General features: G+C 41.7%; 2 protein-coding genes across 2 annotated transcripts; one reads left to right on the forward strand and one right to left on the reverse strand.

Annotated features, from left to right (window-relative positions):
- Positions 1 to 85: 85 nt before the first annotated feature.
- LOC112249096 (CKLF-like MARVEL transmembrane domain-containing protein 3) lies at positions 86 to 6,006 on the forward strand. The gene is made up of 5 exons (XM_024418744.2): positions 86 to 609; positions 2,894 to 3,049; positions 3,565 to 3,660; positions 4,100 to 4,217; positions 5,035 to 6,006. The coding sequence occupies exons 1-5, from the start codon at positions 490 to 492 to the stop codon at positions 5,064 to 5,066; spliced, it is 522 nt and encodes a 173-aa protein (XP_024274512.1). The 5' UTR covers positions 86 to 489; the 3' UTR covers positions 5,067 to 6,006.
- LOC112249095 (CKLF-like MARVEL transmembrane domain-containing protein 4) lies at positions 6,003 to 23,975 on the reverse strand. Its single transcript, XM_024418743.2, has 4 exons — positions 23,051 to 23,975; positions 16,339 to 16,515; positions 10,351 to 10,449; positions 6,003 to 8,756 (listed from the first exon to the last, which is right to left on the reverse strand). The coding sequence occupies exons 1-4, from the start codon at positions 23,234 to 23,236 to the stop codon at positions 8,592 to 8,594; spliced, it is 627 nt and encodes a 208-aa protein (XP_024274511.1). The 5' UTR covers positions 23,237 to 23,975; the 3' UTR covers positions 6,003 to 8,591.
- Between the last annotated feature and the right edge of the window lie 3 nt (positions 23,976 to 23,978).

The raw sequence follows: 23,978 nt of genomic DNA on the forward strand, positions 1-23,978 counted from the left end.
GTTTGTATAGCTTAATCCATGCAACAACACAATTATCATGTATATAAAATAAGTACACCTTTGAAACCTAGGCCTGTATAATGTTTTGAACAATGTCAGGTTACGTGTAGGCCTACCTAGTCTATTTCTGCTTTAGTCTAAAGTAATGTTTCTATTGCATTTTGAGCTGTTTATGACTTTCCCAGAAAGTTAAAACATATTATTTATAAAACTCGAGGGATACAGCACACCAATTTTAACAAATACATTACAGTATTTTAGTTTTGACGCATATTAGCATGCACATAGCCCAGTCCGCCCAGCATAAGGGTCCAACACCTCTAGAATGCAGATGTTGAGCTTTTGTGAACTACGTTATCGCACTGTCATTATTTCCGTTTCCACTTCAAGAAGCAACACGCTTTTTCGAGGCTTCTCATTTTCCACTCTCTCAACTATTCCAGCCCACTGGATCTGTAACCATTACTGAACTCAAACTTTATCTTTGCAATGGGGGACATCGAAGCTCCCGATACGACTGGACCGAGCCAAAGTGTCCTTCAAACTATTCTCCCAATCGCCAAAGAATTCGCATCTTCAAGGAAAGGACAACTTCTTATTGCAGAAGTGGTAACGTAGCATTTCAAAGAAGATATTAGTGTCATTTATTTCCATTGCTTCTTCCGAATACTTTTCTTCAACGCTGCCAAGACAAGCAGATGCGTAGAAGTTTAGATGACGGGGGCGGGGTGCACTCGATTTAACGGGTTTGTGCTATTCAGTGTTACATATTTGAATGCTGAAAAATATGTTTTTGTTAGGATTAATTTATGCTATTGTATACCAGCTGTTTAGGTAAACTCTATGGAAAACACAACCATTGAATTCTGCTAATTTCTATTGAGATCAGTGTGTCCATCACACGGTTCTCATTTTGTTTTCGTCAAAGGCGCTAAAAAAAGATTTATGAATTAGAGTTAGCCACACATTTTTTTTTTTTTTTACTTTGGAAGGTTTTAAGTTTACGACTGATAACCTTTTAATTCAGGTGAGATGTATACCAGTTATACGAAAGACAATGCATATGAATAATTTTGGAGACATATAGCCTGTAAACAATCATTCATATTCATGTAGCCTTGTGTAGGCTAATTCATGTTAACACAAGCAAGCAATATACCTTACATACAACTGTAATGTATTCTATACTTCATGTGGTCAGTCTACTGTCGCACTTTTGCGTGTATTACTGTAATACTGGATATCTACTAATAGGTTTTGACATGATGTGCAGTAGCCCATTGTAGGGACACGTTTGCACATGCAATTAAACAAAAATGATCATGGTAAAAATTCATTTCAAAGAGAGAGTTTGCTCAAATTACAAAAGGGTTGCAAATAAATGAACTGCATTCATTCTTGATAATTCAATGATGATGGATTATTTCAAACCTCAGATATCAGGAAGTGAAGCAAGAGTGCGTCTGCTTAGATATCTTTACTGTAAAAGGGGTCATCACCGAGGATTTGAACCGAATGAACTCAAAATATGTTATTATCATGGACCCTCCTATCTCTGGCATGTGAGATTCAGTTCATGGATGTGCTGCAGAAAGCAATGATCAACCCTCTCAGTCTCTACTTAACTGACTCTGCTGGAGGGCATGTAACCCAACAGCCATACTGTATGGAATAGAGGGCTCTGGCTGACTGGCGCTATAAGGTAAAGAAATCAGTCTCCAAGAACAATGCAGCCTCTTTACACACACTTAGAATATGATCCTCTCCCCTTGTTGCGCTAGAAACCACACGGGTGCTACTATGACTTTAACCATTGGAAATGGATAGAAACACTCACGATGAAATATGCTGGTTTTAGTAGTGGCTCAAGACAGCTGGAAAACATATGCAGAGATTTCCCTGATCGTAATAGCTGGAATGACAATAATGCTGCTTAAGTAATTTAGTTTGTCGCTTGTAGCATTCAATTTACAATAAATGTGTCGTGCCAGAATTCTCAGAAGCAAATGTTAGATTCCAAGATTCCTGGAGAATTGACCTTGTTGCTTTACTATCTATTAAAGGACATATTTGGTAAGAACTGTTCCTGCTATGCAGAAACATAGCAGTGGGTGTCTGAGATGAGAAACGTTAGTCATGTCAAGGTCAGACAAAATGTCTGATAAGCAGAAGCACAGTTCTACTGTGCCTTGTGAAGATACTCAATGTTATTCGATGACGAAACACATTCTAAGTGTAAGATAGGTGAACAGTGTATTCAGGGTTGTATCTATGAAAGCTGCAGTAGCAGTCTGTGTTGCATTTGGGGGAGTTCCCTACCCAAGTCGAGCCATGTCTGTGGTTTTGATGACCCAGTGTAACAAAGACAAGATGGCTCTCTGTGTAGAATGACAGTGCCTGGGCTTGTCTTGTCCAATGATGTTGGCCGGGGGAACTCAGGACAAGGGGGTGTAGGAAAACAAGCACTATCACCAGAAATGCTGTACAAAGTAAACACAATCTTGTGATTCGTCGAGAGACTGCATGCTGATAACAAAGACTTATTCCGATCTTTAAATCACAAAGGCAGTTGCATCTTTCAGGATTTGTGCTCAACCAGACAAACATGTTTCATGATTAGCTAAAGTGAACAATTACGTTAACACAATTGTGTATAAACAAGTAAAAATGCATGTACAGTATAGGCTTGTAGTGTATCTGTGAGTGTCTGTGTATATTAACTGTCATTCAACAGCTACATCTCCTTACAGCTTGAGACAGGAAATGTAATAGCTTCGGGGCACTGCAACATTTCTTGAAAGGGAGATTTTGGACCAAAATAACTTTAGTATGCCTTCACTGCATTCTATTGGTTAATTTCTCCATCTCTCCCTCCCTCTGTCTTCTCCGCCAGGCTCTGTCCCTCATCGCGTTCATCTGTTTTGTTGCGTCCACGGCAGCAGCCTTTGTCACAGCACCCCTGATTGAGTTCCTGGCTGCCCTCTTCCTCCTTTTTGCCTATTCCACCAAATTCAATGAGCGATTTAAGGGATTCCACTTTCCCCTCATGGTGAGTATACACACAGTGTACAAAACATTAAGAACACCTTCCCAAGGTGTTCTTACAACTGTTTCCCACAGTTCTGTCAAGTTGGCTGAATGTCTTTTGGGTGATGGACCAATCTTGATACACACAGGAGAATGTTGAGCGTGAAAAAAACACTACTACCACTTACTACTATACCCTGTTCAAAGGCACTTAAATATTTTGTCTGGCCCATTCACCCTCTGAATGGCACACATACACAATCAATGTCTCAATTGTCTCAAGGCTTAAAAATCCTTCTTTAACCTGTCTCCTTCTCTTTATCTACACTGATTGAAGTGGATTTAAAGAGTGACTTCAATAAGGGATCATATCTTTCACTTGGTCAGTCTGTCATGGAAAGAACAGGTGTTCATAAGGTTTTGTCCACTCAGTATATTTATAGTCCACTTGGGTACAGTAGGGATGGTAGCCACTGCTGACAATTATAAAACAAATGTTAAAACTACTTTTTCATTTGTATTATTTCTCTCTTTTAGGATTTTCTGCGCTGTGTCAGTGCGTCCATCATCTTTTTTATCATCTCCATAATATCAGTTTCCAAGTTCACCGACGGGGCCTCTAAAGCAGCAGGGGTAAGAAATGCTCTTTGACACTATCCACACATCTCTAATCTAGCCTATGCCACTATCAGAGCTGTGTCCCCTCGCCATTTGCAGCGCAGGTGTCAAACTCATTCCACAGAGGGCCGAGTGTCTGCGGGTTTTCGCTCCTCCCTTGTCCTTGATGGATGAATTAAGGTCTCTAATTAGTAAGGAACTCCACTTAATTGAAAGGAAAAAACAAAAACCGGCAGACACTAGGCTCTCCATGGAATTACTTTGACCCCCCCTAATTGACTGTATACACATTGAACTCTGAAGTTAACATTGAACTCAGAAGTCGTGTCTGGTTATTCCGCTGCATTACTTCATTGTGTCTGGATATCATATTATAAGCTAGCTTCTGTCAGACACTTCACCCCCTTTTTTTCACATTGATATCAAAGGTTTTCTTTACCTCCACCCCCTTCAGGTGTTCGGGTTCATTGCCACCATTGTTTTTGCGCTTGATTTCTACTTCATCTTTAATGACCTGGCTAATTTCCTCAAACAAGGAGGGGACTCGGGTGACGACCCACCAAGAACCTCAGGTAATGCTTTCTTTTAAAGCCTGTCTAGTATATAGTATGATCTAATTAACGTAATCTACATTTAGTCCCTAATGCTACACACTGTAGCTGTTACAGTACCCCTCAGAAACATTCCGTCCTTTCCTTTTCTTCTCACAAAATGGACACAGGAAATATAGAAATTAAAACTTGGTGCTGACTCGCCATTCAGGGTTTTTAGTTTCTGTCAGTTCTAAGGAAATGTGTTTGGATAGTTTAGGAAAACAACAAACTTGCAGTTTGCTGATAGCGCGTAGTAGAAATCATTAGCCACATTGTGGACCACATGGCTCAAGTTTACTCAGCCAAGGGTCACATAGGTCAGTGGGGATCGAATACTCATGGAGTGTGTTTGTGGAGTCAGCACATCGTCTGTGAAAATCTGTGCAGATTGTTGGATTAGTTCTGACCATGCTGAGTAGCTAATCTATTTAATAAACAAAACATGGTTACATCTGAATTCTGATTTCTCATTTGCCCTGAAAATATCTCAGCACAACCTAGCTGTTACTATGTTATTAACATTTATATTAGCTCTTTAATCATCGATGCTGTCCACATGGTGACCGCAAATGTGTTTCTACCTATCATGATTAGCTGGTAGGATTATATAGGCGTTGTCTTAATTTCTAATTCCTGATCATTGCATAAGGAGGTCAGAGCTATCAGGACTCAGCAAGACAAGGCATTCACTTCACTTCCCTCTTTGGAAGGGATAGGCAGGGGGGATGTGTCATACACAGACAGGCACAGCTCATAACATAACTGTAAAATGTTTTTTTCTGGTTTTGTGTTATAGAGTACAACGACTCAGACTCTGACTCAGACTGAAGAGATTCTACCCCAGGGACCGTGTGTGTGTGTGTCCAATCTACCATGCCTGGCAGGAAGACAGCCATACTGCAGACATCAACGTTTTCCTGAAGGATTCACATTTAATTTGAAACTGATGTGAAAACAGGTTTCCAATCTGTTTTTAGCACTTTGGAATGCTGACACATACAATGATCAGTTACAGTATTATTTTCCAAATGCGCTAAAATTTCCCAAACTCTGAAATACATTTCTGAAGCTGGGAATGAACTGTGGTAGTTTTGGTGATGGCTATTGGTTTACAGTTGCTCAGCCTCCATAATGCCAAGAGGAGCATGGGGAACAAAGGCAGATGACACTACATTTAAATGGAAGAATCTGGAGAAATTCCCTATGTTTTTATGAGGTTTACATAATTGAAAAGATTGGCAGCTAGTTGGCTGGTTATACCATCTGTCCAATCATCATACTGGTTTTGCTTGATTTTTCCATTTCTGGTAACCTTTATTGAAAATGTTCCTATATCTGATGTGATATCCTTGCATTACAATCATTTTGTGACAGATCCATGTTCACCGAGCTGAAAAGACTTACTGTGCATGGCACTTAGCGACTCTTACCGGACTGCCCAAATGGCCACTTCCTGTTTGAATTTGGATTTGTCCGCGGAATGTTCTCTTTTCTACCAATTCCGAAAACTTTTGATAATGGAAAAGCACTGAGACTTTTGTGATTGTGTTTTGAAAAGTAAACTGCAAATGTGGTAGGACTGCATTCATTGATAAATGGTACACCAAAATGTTTTCCTATTTAAAATGGTTCCTATTAAGGTTTTCTTACCAGGTTTGTACATCAAACATGTATCAATTTGCAGGTCATGTAAAGAAAAGAAGAAAGGAATCAGTTGATTTTCAGCCAGTGTAAGCTTTACTTTGTTTAGTAAAATATTAAGACAACATTTCCAATCCCGTTTATTTTGAAACAAAGTTGTCACCATAAACGATAGTTTTGTTAAATCTACAGAAAATTATTTAAATACAACAATACAGATTTTATGACTGCCTCCTCAAGTACAAGTGCCTGTATCAATTACAGAGCATTTAAGAAAATCAAGGTCAAACTTTAAAAAGATAAGAGCAGTTAAGTCTTCATTTTAATATAGGCCATTTCGGATTGTGAGTGGTTCAAAACCTTGACACAAGTCATAACCTATGCATGAAGCACTGGTGGAGTTGTTTTAAGCATGTTAAAAGATACTGTAATATAAATACACCCCGTTCAAAATCTTAGGTTATATTTACAAAGTGCTCTGGATTGTTAAGGCCTTCATGAAGCATTAACTCGTATTGTTCCACTATATTCACATAATTTCACTACTAGTTAAAGCAAGGATTACATATGCACTCACATGGTCTATTACTGCATGTTAGAGAATAATGTATTGCTAGATAAAGGAGATGGATCCACTACTGTGAAGTCGACGCATAATACACCACTTAAAACAATCAGCCCAGTCCTTCATTGAATAGAGACATAAATAGAAACATTTTGATTGTCTATTCTTCACACAAACCCACCCTCGCACACGTTTCAATCATAATCAACCGTTGTTACGGTCAATTCATTCAAATTCATTTGAGATTTGCAATGTTCCCGCCCTCGCCTACAAAGTCATTCATTTAGTTAGGCTTTAAGATTGTTCTCACAAAGAATATTGGTTCATCAACTCTTAAACACAAAATATGATCATTTTGACAAAGACGGCATCTTTTAAAACATTTGTAAGATGTCCCACAAGGTGCACTTCATATAAAGCATCCACCATGAGCAGTTCCTCTGATGGTATCCTTACCATAATCCACATATACATACAGTATTACCAGCAGGGTCTGTGGAATACAGAACACCTGGAATCACAATGTTGTGTAGATGTAAACGCACAATACTATTTAGAACAGAAAATCCAATGACCAGAACACAAGTCAACTAAAAGTCCTTCATCCTAGACACATTCAGTACAAACTTGCACATATGAACAGACTTAGGCTACATCTCCATAAATGTGATCTCAACCAATAAAGTACAGGAAGTTGCAAGGGTGTTTTCTGAAATAAGGTATGTGATAATGTTTGCTGTATAAGGTTAATAAGATCACACATTCAACTAAATACATTCATGGCAAAAAAGTAAAACCCCATTGGTGCGCCATTGTCTGAATGAGTATGCCATGGACCCAATTATTAAGAAGGCAACATCTTTTGACAAATGTGATGCCACATTTAAGTTTAAAAAAATAAATGATGAATCAGCCAATACCTGAGATGTGCTATGGACGCTGACCTCGACCTGCACCTGTTTATCAGTATTAAGTTAAATTACCAAACATACCACCATGTTAGTAACGTACCACTGTGCAATTTGTCTGTCACTCACTAGGCCAGATATACTATAGGTACAACACCTACAAACGTCACATTTATACTCTTTAACCGTTTACAAATAGCACCCATACCAACTACATTGCCTTCAGAAATGATTCACACCCCTTGACTTTTTCCACATTTAGTTATGTTACAGCCTGAATTTCAATAAAGTATCAAACATTTCTAAAAACATGTATTCACTTTGTCATTAGGGGCTATTTTGTGTAGATGGGTGAGAAAAATATATATTTCATCCATTTTGAATTCAGGCTGTAACAACAAAATGTGGAATGAGTCAAGGGGTATGAATACTTTCTGAAGAAACTAAATCAAGTCCTTCAATAAAATGAGTCAAAAACGAATACCTTCAATTTTCCTTCAAAAGTTCATGTGGTTCGGTGTTGTGTATTAGTGAGATACACTGAGGATGGTTACTTTACATCTTCTACAGAGGGAGACACAACTGAAATGTAATGACATTATGAAACTGAACTGTGTTGGGAATGTGTTTCAAGAGTATCTGAGTTCATAACCTTAATAACCGGTTGACCTGCCTTAATGAATAGGCCTAAGCTTTTGGTCCTTTTTTTTTCAAGTTCATGTTAAAAAATATATATAAATAAACTGAATTCATTAAATTGTTGTTCTCATTGTGTCAGATCTGTAGCGTAAAAAAAAATCATTCCATATCTAAACAGACAGTGCTACCTGTACGTATTGCAAGTAACATAACCACCAAACCCTGTACAGTACGTGCTGGCGGCCATAGATACCAAGTCACACAGTTAAGAGCATTTACAAAACACTGGAGCAAGATTTCAAACCACACTGAATTCGAAACCAGAAAATCACTTAATTAACATCAAGTCAATTCTCTTGATGACTGTCGACAGAGGAAGATCTCTGACCCAGTCTGTGTATTGGTACTCTCAGGGGGCTAGGTCTCTGGGTCCAGGCCTTGAGGGACTCTCGCCAAAGGAGACCCCCAAGTAAAGAGGCTGCAGTGCTCATCCATGGAGTGGGTACAGGGATTGGTTATGTCACTAGTGGGTAGTGGGAGAGAGGGTATGGTAAGATAGAAGCCCTAAATGTCAGTCTTGGTCTCAGAATATCACCTCCATCAGGCCAGGTCAGGCCGTGCCTCCATCTCTCCCCGGGAGGCAGTGCGGGCTCGCATGTACTCACTGGTCTGGACCGCCACTGAGCGCCCGTCACCCATACGCCACCTCTTCACAGCCAGGAAGGTGTTCACAGCGTACACACACGTCACCAGGAAGCCAAATATCTGCACAGGAAGTTACAGAAACATGATTCAACACAACAGAATTTCTGTTACTATGAACTTAAAATAAATGTGTGTTTCTAAGTAGTACAGGAGGAAATGACACCTTCTTCCAGTCCTTCCTAATATTTCCATTTCCATCTCAAGCAGGGACTACTGTATAATTACAGCAAGACATTTAGCTGATTAAACAGTAACACACAAAGTGTCTAATCTGTCTCCAAATCGCACCCCTTTATACAGTATACGCCCCTAAAGAAATAGACAAGAGTGGAATTCAACAAATACACCCCTCCCACGACTCCCTCCATCCCTCCCCAGAATGAGAGCCCAGGGATTTAACTGGCCCCCTTCAGGCTTGAAAAGCCCAGGATGTTTATTTGAAACTTCCTGCTGAGAACATCTGTACCATAAACGACTAAGCACAAATCCTCAGGCCACCGACCGGGCGCCTGTAGTACACATTTCTACTGATCCAGCCTCATGCACAACCACAGGAATCAAAGGAGCAGCAGTGTGGGCGAGGGCGTGCATGCTTTCTTATGCGTAAGGAAACAAGCAAGCTTTGCCAGACAAATGCATACAATCTGCAAGAGATCATGGAGCAAGCGGTACAAAGAACGAGAGGGAGAGACATCAAAATTAGGTTGAGGGTTACAAAGAGGGTTGATAGTCAAAGAGAAAGCGAAACACAGAGAGAGAGAGAGAAACCAATGAGGTGTTTACCTCTCTCTCTCTCTCTCTCTCCAAAGAGGGAATTAGGGCTGAACTCCAGAGTAAACGTCCATGTCACGGCTCAGAGCTGACATCAGAAATCAGCTCATAACCTCCAGGGAGGGACTGAGTCAGTAAATGGTGTGGATGTGGCAGCAGCAGGGTGGCCAATGGAGCCATGAACATTCACTGTGGCTCTGCTCACACATCATCAAGCTCTCAGCACACCCTGATCATGAACACGTCGCCTCTGGGCTGGCCAATTACTGTCTGGCCAACTGATCCTCAAACCTCTCACACTGTCAGACAGCTTGATGTGGCAGCAATTATATTTTGGCTTTATTATACTATAGGTGGGGACAAAATGCCATATTGACTTGGTGAAATGCAGTTCAGGCTGTCTTCCACAGGGAGGCAGCAGTTAACAGGAAATACAGTATAATGTGGAAAGAAAGAATCTGATAAACAGAAATTCAACAGAAAAACTTCAGGGAGGCTTGTAGTTAATTAATAGCTAAATGTCTTGGATTCGATTTGATTATTGAACATATCTCTGAACATTTTGCAGTAAATGTCTCTGATGTATATTTTAGATGCATATATGCTACTCTTCAAACAACATAAATCTAGTGGGTCATGCAACACCAGCCACTGTTCATTGCGTAGCACAATAATGGATCAAAGAACCCTTTCACAATGAGAGGGGAGTAGGGAAGGAAGGATGAGGGGGTGAACGGAGAAAGACCAGACCTCAGCCCATGTTTCAGTGGTGTACATCTGAGACAGACTAATAAACAGGGTGGTCACTCTGAGAAGGCCCAGGTCAGGGGTCACAGGGAGTGACCAGGATGAGGATGCAGTGGGGCGGGACGGGGGAACTCACCACTGCTGCGATCTCGGCTCCAGACTTGTGGTTGAGAGCAGCCAGGACCACAGAAGCCAGGAAGAAGAAGAAGGTGCTGGCTGCAGTGTTGACCAGGTCCTGTAGGTACAGACAGACAGACCATGCATGTTAATTAACAGGTCATGTTTAGACTGATATGTACAGTAACTATTGTAAGTAGCCAGGAGTTTGATTCTCTCACCATGTTGTACAGAGACACTGTCGAGTAATGTTTGTCAGGAGTGTGCAAAGCTGTCATCAAGGCAAAGGGTGGCTACTTTTTTAGAATCTCAAATATAAAATCTATTTAGATTTTTTTAACACTTTGTTGGTTAGGACATGATTCCATATGTGTTATTTCATAGATTTGATGTCTTCATTAATATTCTACAATGTAGAAAATATTAAAAATAAAGAAAACCCCTTAAATGAGTAGGTGTGTCCAAACATTTGACTGGTACTGTATGCTCATGCTGTATTTCAGAATTGTAATATTTAAGTAAAATATTTAGAATTTCTGTCATATTAAAGTAGCATATTTAAAGTTTCTGTAGAATTTGAGTTTCTGTCATATTGAAGTTGCATATTTAGAGTCTCTGTAACCAACATCATTGTCATACTTGTCAATCCTTCAGCTATCTGAATTAGAGATGGACCGATTATGATTTTTCAATGCCGATACCGATTAATCGGGCGATTTTTAAAATGTATTTGTAATAATGACAATTACAACAATACTGAATGAACACTTATTTTAACTTAAAAGAAAGGTTAGCAGGCAATATTAACCAGGTGAAATTGTGTCACTTCTCTTGCATTCATTGCACGCAGAGTCAGGGTATATGCAACAGTTTGGGCCGCGAACTCATTTGCCAGAATTCTACGTAATTATGACATAACATTGAAGGTTGTGCAATGTAACAGCAATATTTAGACTTAGGGATGCCATCCGTTAGATAAAATACGTAACGGTTCCGTATTTCACTGAAATAATAAACATTTTGTTTTCGAAATTATAGTTTCCGGATTCGACCATATCAATAAAATCAATTTAGTCTCAAAAAAATTATGAAACATGTTCAATTTGATTTAAATAATGCAAAAACAAAGTGTTAGAGAAGAAAGTAAAAGTGCAATATGTGCCATGTAAGAAAGTTCCTTGCTCAGAACATGAGAACATATGAAAGCTGGTGGTTCCTTTTAACATGAGTCTTCAATATTCCCAGGTAAGAGGTTTTAGGTTGTAGTTATTATAGGACTATTTCTCTCTATACGATTTGTATTTCTTATACCTTTGACTATTGGATGTTCTTATAGGCACTTTAGTATTGCCAGTGTAACAGTATAGCTTCCATCCCTCTCCTCGCCACTACCTGGGCTCGAACCAGGAACACATCGACAACAGCCACCCTCGAAAGCAGCGTTACCCATGCAGAGCAAGGGGAACAACTCCTCCAAGTCTCAGAGCGAGTGACATTTGAACGCTATTAGCGTGCACCCCGCTAACTAGCTAGCCATTTCACATCGGTTACACCAGCCTAAATCTCGGGAGTTGATAGGCTTGAAGTCATAACCAGCGAAGAGCTGCGGGCAATACGCACAAAAGCGCTGTTTGAATGAATGCTTACGAGCCTGCTGGTGCCTACCATCGCTCAGTCAGACTGCTCTATCAAATCATAGACTTAATTATAACATAATAACACACAGAAATATGAGCCTTGGGTCATTAATATGGTCGAATCCGGAAACTATAATTTTGCCTCATTAAATAAAGTTGTAAAAATAAATAAAATACATTTATTCTGCAAAATCGGCGTCCAAAAGTACCGATTTCCGATTGTCCTGAAAACTTGAAATCGGCTCTAATTAATCGGCCATTCCGATTAACCGGTCAACCTCTAATCTGAATTTTTGGAATTGTTTGTGCTGTTCTCTTGTTCCCTGTTGATAGTAATTGGCGCTGAAGGCAGTCACTGAAGGTCCTAGTACAAGGACCTGATTATTCACATGAACATCGGACACTGTGTCTCCGTGAGCTTTCAGGATGTGTTGTTCTGGCTGACCAGTCCTTCAGTGTATGCTTAATAAATGTTTCAGCATGACTGGGGCAATGGCCCCCTATGTGAATAGCTGCATAATGGTAGTCATAACCCACATCATCTCACATGACACCAACTATCCCCCACAGACTCACTGGCCAAACTAGACTCAAGACTGAACACTAGCCAAGCGAGACCCTCAAAACGAACACTGGCCAAACCAGACTCAAGTCTCCCCTTTTTGCACCAACACACATGTACAGCTCAGACCACCAAACCACACAAATGCTGGAGTCAATCAGAAACTAATCAAGCCTGAGTCTCACACTTGGCTTCAAATGTAAGGCAAATAAACTCTAATGCCTCACTCCCTGTATTTGCAGTCTATGTTTGGCAGGTATAGAGAGCGTGTCTGTGTGTGATCTGTTTGGCAACATGTGTGAAGAGAAGGCAAACGGTGCTCAGTGGGATGTAAAACTGTGAAAAGTGCTGTTTATCCTGGGGTTTAATCCGTCTGATGTGTTTAATGGAAGCATTCCTACAGCAGCACTAGGCTATCTTCTAGAGCTGGATCTCCCACTGAACACACCATCACCAACAACCTTAGTAACAGCACAGCATACACTGGTCCAACTGGTGTTACTGGACTGATTTCTCAGCGTCAATACTGCCACGCTCCCTCTACTACACAGCCCAGATCCAGCTCACCCTAGATCCAGCTCACCCTAGATCCAGCTCACCCTAGATCCAGCTCACCCCAGATCCAGCTCACCCCAGATCCAGCTCACCCCAGATCCAGCTCACCCCAGATCCAGCTCACCCCAGGTCCAGCTCACCCCAGCACATTACTCTCTGGGAGAAACCATTACCACATGCACAGCTGCGGTTTGTAAAGCAGTAGCAAAAGATGGAGCGCCTGCCTTTAAATACCCCAGTCAAACCGCTGCCTCGCTTTCTGCAGAGTGACACACTTCTCCAACCCCTTCTTCACCCTGAGCCCCGAGGCAGAGAGGCAGGCAGGCCGCTTAGACTTACTGGCTTCTCTGGGGGAGATGGAGATGTCAGCAAGCTCAGCATTTGGCAGAGCAGCCAGGGACTCTCTGGAAGCCAGAACGTTTGAGTGCGTTAGGAGTGGTCTTTCACCGAGGAGGGCTGTTGAGGCGCCAGAAGCTACATCCCCTTCAAATGGTTCTACCAAATGTTTTCAGCTGCATGTTTATGCTGTTTTAGACAAGGATCAAGGCAACAGGACACATGCATATCCAGACAAACTCTCTGAAGTGTGAGTAGACATCACATTGCAGAAAACATTCAGTTCAACAATCTTTTTGGGGGGGATGAAATCGATAAAAAGAGAAGCATAATTACTGCATGTCTTCTGCTTGGGTGGCAAAATACAGGGCTTAAAAAACTGCAGTGAAAAACATTTCCTGGACTCCCCTCTGAAATAACTGAGTGAAAATTAATAGAATGTAAGAGACGAGGGCTCTGCGAGCACAACAGATGAATCACAATAGCAAGCCATAATTTGCAGGTGGATTAAACGTGTAGGGGGAGGGAATGGACCCTTTTGCAGGTGGATTAAATGTGTAGGGGGAGGGAATGGACCCTGCTAGGTAAAACAGCATGGGGTCTGACAGAGACCTGCTTTGGAACAAACAGCAGAAGCTAGTAATGCATACACAAACAGGATGGCATTGCACACTATTTCAACAGATGCCAAGATCCAAAGAAAATAAACCACACCGATACATCTGCAAGAGGAATGCACTGTATCACGTTTAATCATTAGTCAGCAAAGTAAATAAATAAGATGTTGCTTGTGATTTGCCACAGGTTCATCTATCAAAACAGAAGCCTTCGCTCCATTCAAGCCAATACACTGCCTGATTTCCATGTTCAGAAAGGATAAGGAGCCGGCATAGCAGGATCTGCAGTAAAGTGAGAGGGGATAACCTGCAAACCAGATCAGCATATGCTATCACTCAGAGGGGAGACTACCTGACACATTGTCAAAGATCCAGTCTAGAGGCCACTTCAGGTCCTCCACCGCCTGCCATTCCAGTCAAGCATGTAGTGAGATTTATGTTCCCAGCCTCCTCATTTGTGAGCAAAAACTTTCCCAGCATTGACTGGGCCAGCACTCGCCCACATTTAAAACTGGCAGTGTCTGTGTGCGTGGTCACCCTTCTCTGTGCTGGCACTCCCTGGCATGGCAGTTGGTAATTTGAAAGCCTTTGTGTGGAGAGACAAGAGAGACAGTCAGCTCTGAGACAATGTCTGATCGTTGTGGCCACGCCACAAAAAGAGAGTCTGTCTCTGCCAGCACAAGACAGACCAACGGCACATTGCCACCCAAATCCAGAGACACGGGATCACACAGTTCACCAGGGACAGGGAAAGAAAAAGATCACTCATAATACCGAACTCACTCCCCTTAGCTAGCGCCAACAATGTATCTGAATAACCAAATGACCTCTAACCAAATGTGATATTTCCAGGAGCTTTCACTAAACAACTTTTTGTAAAAGTTACCTCAGAGAGCTTTATGATAAAGCCCATGGCTGGTCTCATTTTCTTAGGTGAGGGAATAGCTCCCCTGTATTCCCAAGACAGCAATAGACCATTACCAAACATATAATCAAGCACGGGTTTGACATGACAGTATCAAATAGCACATAATTGGAAGAACAGACCCTCCTCAGACGTTTTCCACGTTTGTAAGTCAGCTCCACAAGGGGGTCATTTCAGTGTCCCTGGAGTGTTTGGAGAATTACTTTCTCGGTTTACACTCAGTCAAAACTGCTGTGTAATGTCAGAATTCCTGGAGCCCACTCACATTGGAGAAGCTTTGAATGTCACAGATATAAATACAATGAAGGGAAAACGGGACCACTATGCCGAGGCCAAGTCCGCTACTCCAATCTAGAGCAAATAAGAGCCCTGGAGGTGGCAACAGCTCTCTTTAAGCCACAACCAAAACACACATATGCAAACAACGCAACAGCCTCTAACTGACTCAAATAAATACAGATTACAGACGTTTCAACTGCCCACCCCAAAAGGATCAACGGCATAAACACACCAAATTACTTTTGTTTCTTCACAAAAACGGTGTGCATAAGACGATAAAAAAATAAAAAAATACGTTATGACATCACATTCACAGACATTGATATTTTTCATATGGAAGTACTGAATTATAGAGATACAAAGACCGCCATATGTTGTGTGGACATGGTGCAGTGTTTCCATCTCTTTGAAGGGTCCTGCATAGCCCAAAACCAGTGGGCCTCAGGAGAAAAACACACAAAGCCTATTTAAAACAATATATAAAAACCCTACTTCATTTTGCTTCACTTGGCCAACAGTAAAAGCCAAAGGCACACCCCCGTATGCCTGTTTGAGGTAAAAACACATAGTACTAAGTATACCATGCAATACGATAGTTATGGTTGGATTTAAACCACTTTAACTCACCATCTATTTCTCTTTCTGGTATGCAGTGTGTTCAGCGTTTCCATTTCCATCTGTAACACATCCTGTACCGGAGCCCAACGCTCTAACGATGTGTGTTTGTAGGCAAATAGTCAAAAGGGCCATGTTGGATTGGAGAATACCCACCACTAACATTTGCTATGACTGCTCAAAAACTCATTCTCACCCACATTGTATAGGCAAGTGCACATTCAGCAAATTCAGTTTACCCTTCAGTTCAACCAATCAACTTTTATTCAATCACATATGTTAATACGTTATGTGAAGTTGCTCTTATACCTATGTAATAACACTGTATATAAACTAGTCACAACTTTAGTCTCAAAGCAAAGATAACAACTCTTTAAGTCCTCCAGAAGACGTGTCTATTGGCTTATCGACATCTGAACCAGACTCTTGCCTCCAGTATAAGAGGATGTGATTGGCCAGTGCGTATGGGTGGTATACACACCGTCAGGCTCCAGTTGACGTGGGGCACTTTGGTGTGCAGACTGAGGCTGAAGATGAGGAGGAGGACGCCGGTGATTACAAAGGCACTGCAGCTGACAAACTCAAAGAAGTAGACCCCTCCGCAGGGTAGGCACAGCATGATGGTCTCTATGCAGATGAAGGCTATGAGGGCCAGGGCCTGCAGAGAGGGAGGAGGAAGAGGGACAGGTCAAGGACAGCCTTAAAATAAGGTAGTTATGATACTACCCACATCACCCCAAACAAACTCATTCAGTCAGACGGAGTATGACCAACGTGAAAACCACAAATTACGTATTTATATGGTTAATTAATCATGTTAGGCATGCCAGGGGTTAGCCATTTAGTAATGATATATCAACTAGTGACACGATCCATGTTTCTTTCACCTTACTCCAAATCGTTGATGAGACTGAGGTGACTGGTGCTGATGGAGTGGCATTGCCTTGGGAAGTGAGTGAGAGGAGCCCACAACCTCATTGTGAACAGTTAATTGATATATTTTCCCTCCCAATCATTACTCCACCACAGTGATGGGGGAGAACTCGGAGGTTAATGTGTTATTTAGGGCTTCCGATGCAATCAGCCCGACTCTCCACAAACTTCAGACCAGCAGATTACAGGTTGGTCCGCGCGAGCCTGAGGGAGACGTAACCACCGCCATCACCACGCATACATATTCCAGGCTTTGTCCCATCTGGGCCGGCTCAGACCGGATCTAGTTGCCTGACAGATCTCAATAAAGAATCTGTTCCATCTGGGATAAAGGGCCCAGTCCAGCTTTTATCATGAAAAATGTATGAGCTCTGTGATAGGAAGTCTGAGAATTACAAGCATGCTAATGCACCCGTGCACTGTATACATTCACACCACCTTGAGAAAGCTAAAAAGGTGACTAATGGAACATTCCCTAGTCACATCACACAGTGAGAGCGTGAGAGTGAGAGAGAGCACTATTTTGGTATCATCATCAAAAGTGACATCACACTCGTATGGAATCCCTTTCCTTTCTTTCCCTCCCTCTCCTCCCACCACTTTTCAAAAATCCCCCTCCTAAGGGGAGCCTTCAGATGTCTTAAGCAGACGCTTGGTTTCACAGCTTTGACGAGGAATTCACATGACTTCTTGACAGTCTACACCTCCCCACATGGGACATGGACAGCCAAGCGTCTGAGCCAAGCGTGAGCGTCTGCTCACGGCCAGAACTTTAAAAGTACCAATACCAAGTCTGGGATTTAACCACGAGAATCCATCCCTAACAGACCTTATCAAGAAGCCATGAAAGGAGACACAGATTTGCATACACGTACACTTCATGCTGTTTCTATAATGTATGACCTGCTCAGATTTCTTGTCTGTTTTCCATGCTCTTCTGAAACGCAGATTGAGCGAGGCCTCTCTGTGAAGAGCCAACTCCTGTTTTGTACTCGTTAAATGGAAAGGGTGATTGACAGACAACGCTTTCCATGGCAACAGTGGGACTTGAATATGCAGATTCACCTCCTTTTTAGCCGTGATGTTATCTTTAGACAGAGAAAAACCACTCACCTCTGTACAATTACCTGTAATAGCGTTGGAGACTATATGAAGCCTATGATTAATGTGTAAAGAATTACCATAATGAAGTTGGAAAAAATACCAATCCATCTGTAATATAATTTTTTTCCTCATAAAAACGAAACACATTTTCCATAAAATATGTTGGCGCAGTGTCGAGGCCCAATCCATCCTGTCTTGTTCTGGGTCAGACACAATGCAGATCAGTAGCCACTCTTTCCTCTCCATCTAAGTCATATATTATCCTGAAGAACAAGCTTTTGATACCTTGAGGATGAGATGGTCATCCATCTGACAACAACAGTTTTCTATGGCATAGAGCAATATTGTCAAAGTCAGAATTTGCTGTAAAACTGGCATCTTAGTTGGCTGACAACTGACATGAAAAGTGCAGTGAGTAAATCAACGAGTATATTGAACCAGATGCTGATGGGAGCAGCAGGGAGGCAGCTGGTCCTTCTGACCAGCTCCCCTCCTCTCCTCCCTAGCCCCGGGCTGTTTCTTAAACCTGTCAGCCCGGTTAATGAATAGAACAGGGGACTGCAACAGGGCTCCTCATCACAACACTCTTCTATTTCTGACACATAGAGTTGTTGAGGCGGGAGAGCGCTTAGGCTACACTCCTGACAGGCTGTCTGGCTCACCACCTTTCACACATCTGCTGCAATTACAGCCTTGCGAAGCCCAAACACTTCGCAACACACGGTTTCTCACGCAGACACACAGTCACGCGCACACACACACAAACGTATTATTATTTCAGACTGGCAAATCTTTGTCAACCCCACACTTGCAGTAGGTACCTCAATGAGGGATTCTTCGAGCCCATGTCTTCCTCTGTGGCAGCCAATTGAAACCCCATTAGAGGTGTGTTTGTCTGGGTGTACACGGCGTGACATTACAATATGGACGTGTCCAGACTGGGGGTGGATGCAGTGTGGATGAAGTCGTCGCTGAGTCGTGATAAAAGCAGCCCTTCCCAGAAAATGAATGGGAGGTAGGCATCAAAACACAGACTGCACTCCAACGACCTTTGATCAGTGGTGTCCTGTGTATTTCGTTCCTGGCCCAAATGGCTCATTGTAATCTGTGCAAAAATACGTTTTTTTTCCTCTCCTGTTTCTTGACCCCAGAGATGTCTGTAGAGTCAGAAAATTCCACCTATCATGTGTGTTTGTTGAAGACCGGTCAGAGAGAAACATTAGAACAGAATACACAGTCTCTCCAGAATGGGAAGTGCAAGCTGACATGGAGCAGCGTCTGGTAAATTCATTTAGCTCCATACACAGCCTACAAAAAGGGCCTTCAATAATATTAAACTTTTCCCTTGTTAAAGCATCCAAAAAAAGATCAACATTACAAGGTCCATTGACAACTGAATAGCTATGTAACAACTTAATCCAAAAGGCAACACTCTACAAATGAGATGAAACGGGAGCTTTATTTTGTTATTATAAAGGCCACCGTGTAAATTACATTATAAACAGTACAAAAAGGAGGGACTGTCAAAACCTGATTGGTAAGAGCTGATTGGGTTAGAGCTGACTGGGTAAGAGCTGATTGGGTAAAATGACTTGAGCTATGTAGAAATGCTTAGAGGAGATGAGATCCACAAAAGCCTGTTGTCCCGAGACTTTTCACACCCATGTAAAGTTACCAGAGACTGACACAAAGAAATGTTCTCTGAAGGTGATAGCACCAGTATCCTGGGGCTACTGCTTCTCCCAGTAACACCAGGTCAACCTCAGACCTTCAGTGTTTATGTTACAACAACCTCTATGGGACCAGAGACCAAGTGGGTGTGGCGTTAGGAACAGTTCCCATAGTAAAGTCATTAGGAGAGGTAAACGTGCTAACGGGAGGAGGGTTTCACCTCAACTTAACTAATGTGACATATACTGTACTACACACAAAACCATCCCGATTTGACCAGCAAGGTTAGCGCCGAACATTCAACTTTACTTGCCCACAAAGTATGCTTTTTGATTTGTAGCTGAAATCGTATGTGATTTTATGTAACTGAATAGTGAGTAGCCTATTAGGGAAGGATAACTTATCATCAACCCTCCCTTTAAACTAGACTTTAGTCCATTATCACTAGTTTAATTTAGTTCAACAATATCAATCATCAACTAATGTGGATTGAACTGGGATGATCCATTTACATTGAGAGTGCTCTTGTTCAGGGAAAAACTGGGCACATTTGCAGATGAGTTACAATGAACGGTGTTTGAGGGATTAAATAGTAAAACACAAGGCCTCAGCAGTTCCCTGTGTGGCCCTTCAAGCCAGTCAATCATTGCCCAGTGGCAGTGGAAAAGGCTGTGGCATACATGCACTCCAAGGTCAACTGAGAGTCAAACCAAGCCTACATATGGGAGCTCTGCGACTGTAAAACTATTATGGTCAACCTTGAGCATATTTCCTGAATGAGCTGCCATGACTAAACGTAAGGAATGTGTTATCAACTCCTCTGTACTATCGTTCAAATAAAACCCCCTTACAGAGGAAGAATAGCAAGCAAGGCTAATAAAGTAATACAGTGACTAGGTCCATAGCGCCAACACGGCTTGGTTGGCAGACATGGTAAAGGTGAGATAAGGTGAGATAACGACAGTCAGGCATCCTGCCCAGTGCAGGTATTGAATTAGACTGGCATGACCAGGAAAGACTGGAAAGACCTGTCGCATTCACACCTGTAATGTCCTTGGGAGTTGTGGTGTCTCCACAACAATTTACCCTGGGTAACTGTAATGAAAGACATGACTTCCTGTTTGACCTCAGTGTTTTGTTTTTATGTAACCTCTAGTTGATCAGCTTTCTCCCACTATGACATTGTTATCACATGCTTATTGTCAGTCTCATCTGACCAAGCAGTGAACGTCCACCTGGGCACAGAGAGTTGCTCTCAGCACAGACTTTACACGCAGGCTACAGATGTCTTTCTCAAAGACAAATATCTCCGGTGTGTGTGATTCTCCAGGTACAACTCTCCCACCGTTCTCCTTGTCACATGGGTACTGTGGCTTTTCGGGCTTTGAATCTGGTGAATTCTCTGAACATCAAAACTCTTTGTACAATGAGTTCACTTAAAGAGTCGAGAGGGTGTGTGTTTTGACCTCTGTACAGCACAACAGAAGCCAAATAATATTCTATAATTGCTAATGAAGCAATATTCAAATATGTCATCTTCTGAGTAGGGGGCTCAGGTTGTTTCCCTTGGCACTGTATGCACTTAATTACTTCCTTAGTTCCACTGGTTTTCCCGCACTGTGGATACAATGCTTCATCTGTAGGCTATATGAGAGCACCATCTTTGACTGAGCGGTTTGGCACCAAAAGAGGGGACAAAACTCTGGCCGAGACGTTTCCTCTGCAACTGAATTATCATAGCTTTGGGAGGCATCATCTTCCTTTGTTGTTGTGTTTTCTCCCTCCTAGACATCTGGTTTTAGGTGTACCGGCTCAAGCCCCACATTAAACTATGCTGTTTCCCCTTCCTGTAAACTGCTGAGAGAAATGTTGCTGATTTCTTGAAAATAAACAGTCATACAATTGTTATACACTACCGTTCAAAAGTTTGGGGTCACTTAGAAATGTCCTTGTTTTTGAAAGAAAAGCATTTTTTTGTCCATTAAAATAACATAAAACTGATCAGAAATACAGTGTAGACATTGTTAATGTTGTAAATGACTATTGTAGCTGGACTGATTTTTAATGGAATATCTACATAGGCCCATTATCAGCAACCATCACTCCTGTGTTCCAATGGCACGTTGTGTTAGCTAATCCATGTTTATCATTTTTATTGTCAGAGTTCCTTTGTCCAGTGTCTGTGTTATTTTGCCTCTCTTTAACTTTTATTTTTATTGGCCAGTCTGAGATATGTATTTTTCTTTGAAACTCATCCCAGAGTCGCCTCTTCACTGTTGACGTTGAGACTGGTGTTTTGTGGGTACTATTTAATTCAGCTGCCAGACTTGTGAGGCCTCTGTTTCTCAAACCAGACACTAATTAATGTACTTGTCCTCTGGCTCAGTTGTGCACCGGGGCCTCCCACTCCTCTTTCAATTCTGGTTAGAGACAGTTTGCCCTGTTCTGTGAAGGGAGTAGTACACATCGTTGTGCAAGATCTTCAGTTTCTTGGCAATTTCTCGCATGGAAAAACCTTCATTTCTCAGAACAAGAATAGATTGACGATTTTCAGAAGAAAGATCTTTGTTTCTGGCCATTTTGAGCCTGTAATCGAATGTTGATGCTCCAGATACTCAACTAGTCTAAAGAAGGACAGTTTTATTGCTTCTTTAATCAGGGCAACAGTTTTCAGCTGTGCTAACATAATTGCAGAATGGTTTTCTAATGATCAATTAGCCTTTTAAAATGATCAACTTGTATTAGCTAACACAACATGCCATTGGAACACATGAGTGATGGTTGCTGATAATGGGCCTCTGTACACCTTTGTAGATATTCCATTTAAAAAATCTGCAGTTTCCAGCTACAATAGTCATTTACAACATTAACAATGCCTACACTGTATTTCTGATCAATGTTGTTATTTTAATGGACACCTTTTTTGTTGTTGTTGATATTCTTTCAAAAACAAGGACATTTCTAAGTGATCCCAAACTTTTGAACAGTAAGGAACTGGTTGATAAGGAATTCTTTCTAGTAGAGGAATTTGTCATGATTTGGGCTACTTCCATTGCAAAACCGCGTACTATCTTCATGTACCTCTCTGCACATTGATATGGTACTGTTACTCCCTGTATATAACGCCATTCGTGTGTATTATATTTTTAAACTCTGCATTGTTGGGAAGGGCTCGTCAGCAAGCATTGCACGGTAAAATCTTAAACCAATTGTATTCGGCGCATGTGAGAGTAAATTTGATTAGATTTTTTTTTAAAGTGTAGCAGAGTGGACTGTGGGTGACCAACATGCAAAATGGGCTACTACTATGTCACTGTGCCTAAAGATGCAGGCCATCTATCAAAAACAGACAAGTACAGACTACACACATACAAATGAAGCTACACACCATTCAATTAAGCGTTTTCATATGCACATCTTTACAGTTCTTCAGTTGCCTAGTCAAGCAGTCTCTTGAATGATTTGACTGAATGATTTAAACTCACCACTTCAACGGCCTTTAATATGCCAAAGTGTGACTTCAGGTACTCAAAGTCACACCTAATGCCACCCAAAACATTCCTTGAGTGTACGGGCTCGGTGGTGGGCTGGTATGGGCTACTTGCTCCCGAGATCATGGAAGTGTTGGAGGCCTCGCCATCAAACCCCTCCGCCTCCTCGGTGTTCCTCATGATGATTTGACTGTACACTCCTACACGCACGGGCACTTTATTAGAGAGTAGCGTGGTGGATTACTCACCGTGTAGCTTTGAAAACAAAAAAAACACTTGTTTGCAATAAGCGAAAGGGACAAAATAAAAACTGCTCACTTTTGATGCGACGATCGCACAAGCTACTTTGTTGTGGCGATTTAAAAAAAAGGGGGGGTAACAATGCTTATTCCGCGAATATTCCTCGTTGATCAAATGCTGCTTCCAAAAAGAATGTGATACAAATTGCGTTACAGTTGCGCACCAGTGTAAGGGGACTATTCTGGTTTGTTCTGCACGCACCGAAAACACCTATTCAGGGAGTTGGAGAAACAGGCGAGCTACATTCCGCTCCTTTGTGATACTTGTATGTAAATAACAAAAAATCCATCATGGCCAGAAGAAACGAGGCATGCCGTTTTTACACCATGGCTTTTGTAGCCAAAAGTTTTGAGCTGGAATACAAATTATATTACGGTTACTGTAAATGTAAAGTCTTCGCCCAAAAAACTGCACATTCCTGTATGCAAACGCGTTCAAAAGTATTTAAAATCTTGAAGACACCCATTGGATATAGTAACTTCTGGTAGCCTAGGTCCAGGAGGCAATCTTTATTATCCCCGTTGATTTAATTGTAAATACTGAAGGGCTTTCCGGATGTGTGTAACATCGTTCGTTGATAGATACTGCGTAGGTTTTCCCCTGCCATGCAGGGCGCGGAGAG

Source organism: Oncorhynchus tshawytscha, linkage group LG04 (genome assembly GCF_018296145.1).
Source record: "Oncorhynchus tshawytscha isolate Ot180627B linkage group LG04, Otsh_v2.0, whole genome shotgun sequence".
In the NCBI taxonomy this organism is placed as follows: domain Eukaryota; kingdom Metazoa; phylum Chordata; class Actinopteri; order Salmoniformes; family Salmonidae; genus Oncorhynchus; species Oncorhynchus tshawytscha.

Coding starts and splice junctions, on each gene's coding strand:
- LOC112249096 (XM_024418744.2), top strand. CDS start 490: ATGGGGGACATCGAAGCTCCCGATACGACTGGACCGAGCCAAAGTGTC. Junction 610..2,893: donor AACTTCTTATTGCAGAAGTG/GTAACGTAGCAT, acceptor CTTCTCCGCCAG/GCTCTGTCCCTCATCGCGTT. Junction 4,218..5,034: donor CGACCCACCAAGAACCTCAG/GTAATGCTTTCT, acceptor TTTGTGTTATAG/AGTACAACGACTCAGACTCT.
- LOC112249095 (XM_024418743.2), bottom strand. CDS start 23,236: ATGAGGAACACCGAGGAGGCGGAGGGGTTTGATGGCGAGGCCTCCAAC. Junction 10,450..16,338: donor ACGTCAACTGGAGCCTGACG/GTGTGTATACCA, acceptor CTGTACCTACAG/GACCTGGTCAACACTGCAGC. Junction 8,757..10,350: donor GAGCCGAGATCGCAGCAGTG/GTGAGTTCCCCC, acceptor CTTCCTGTGCAG/ATATTTGGCTTCCTGGTGAC.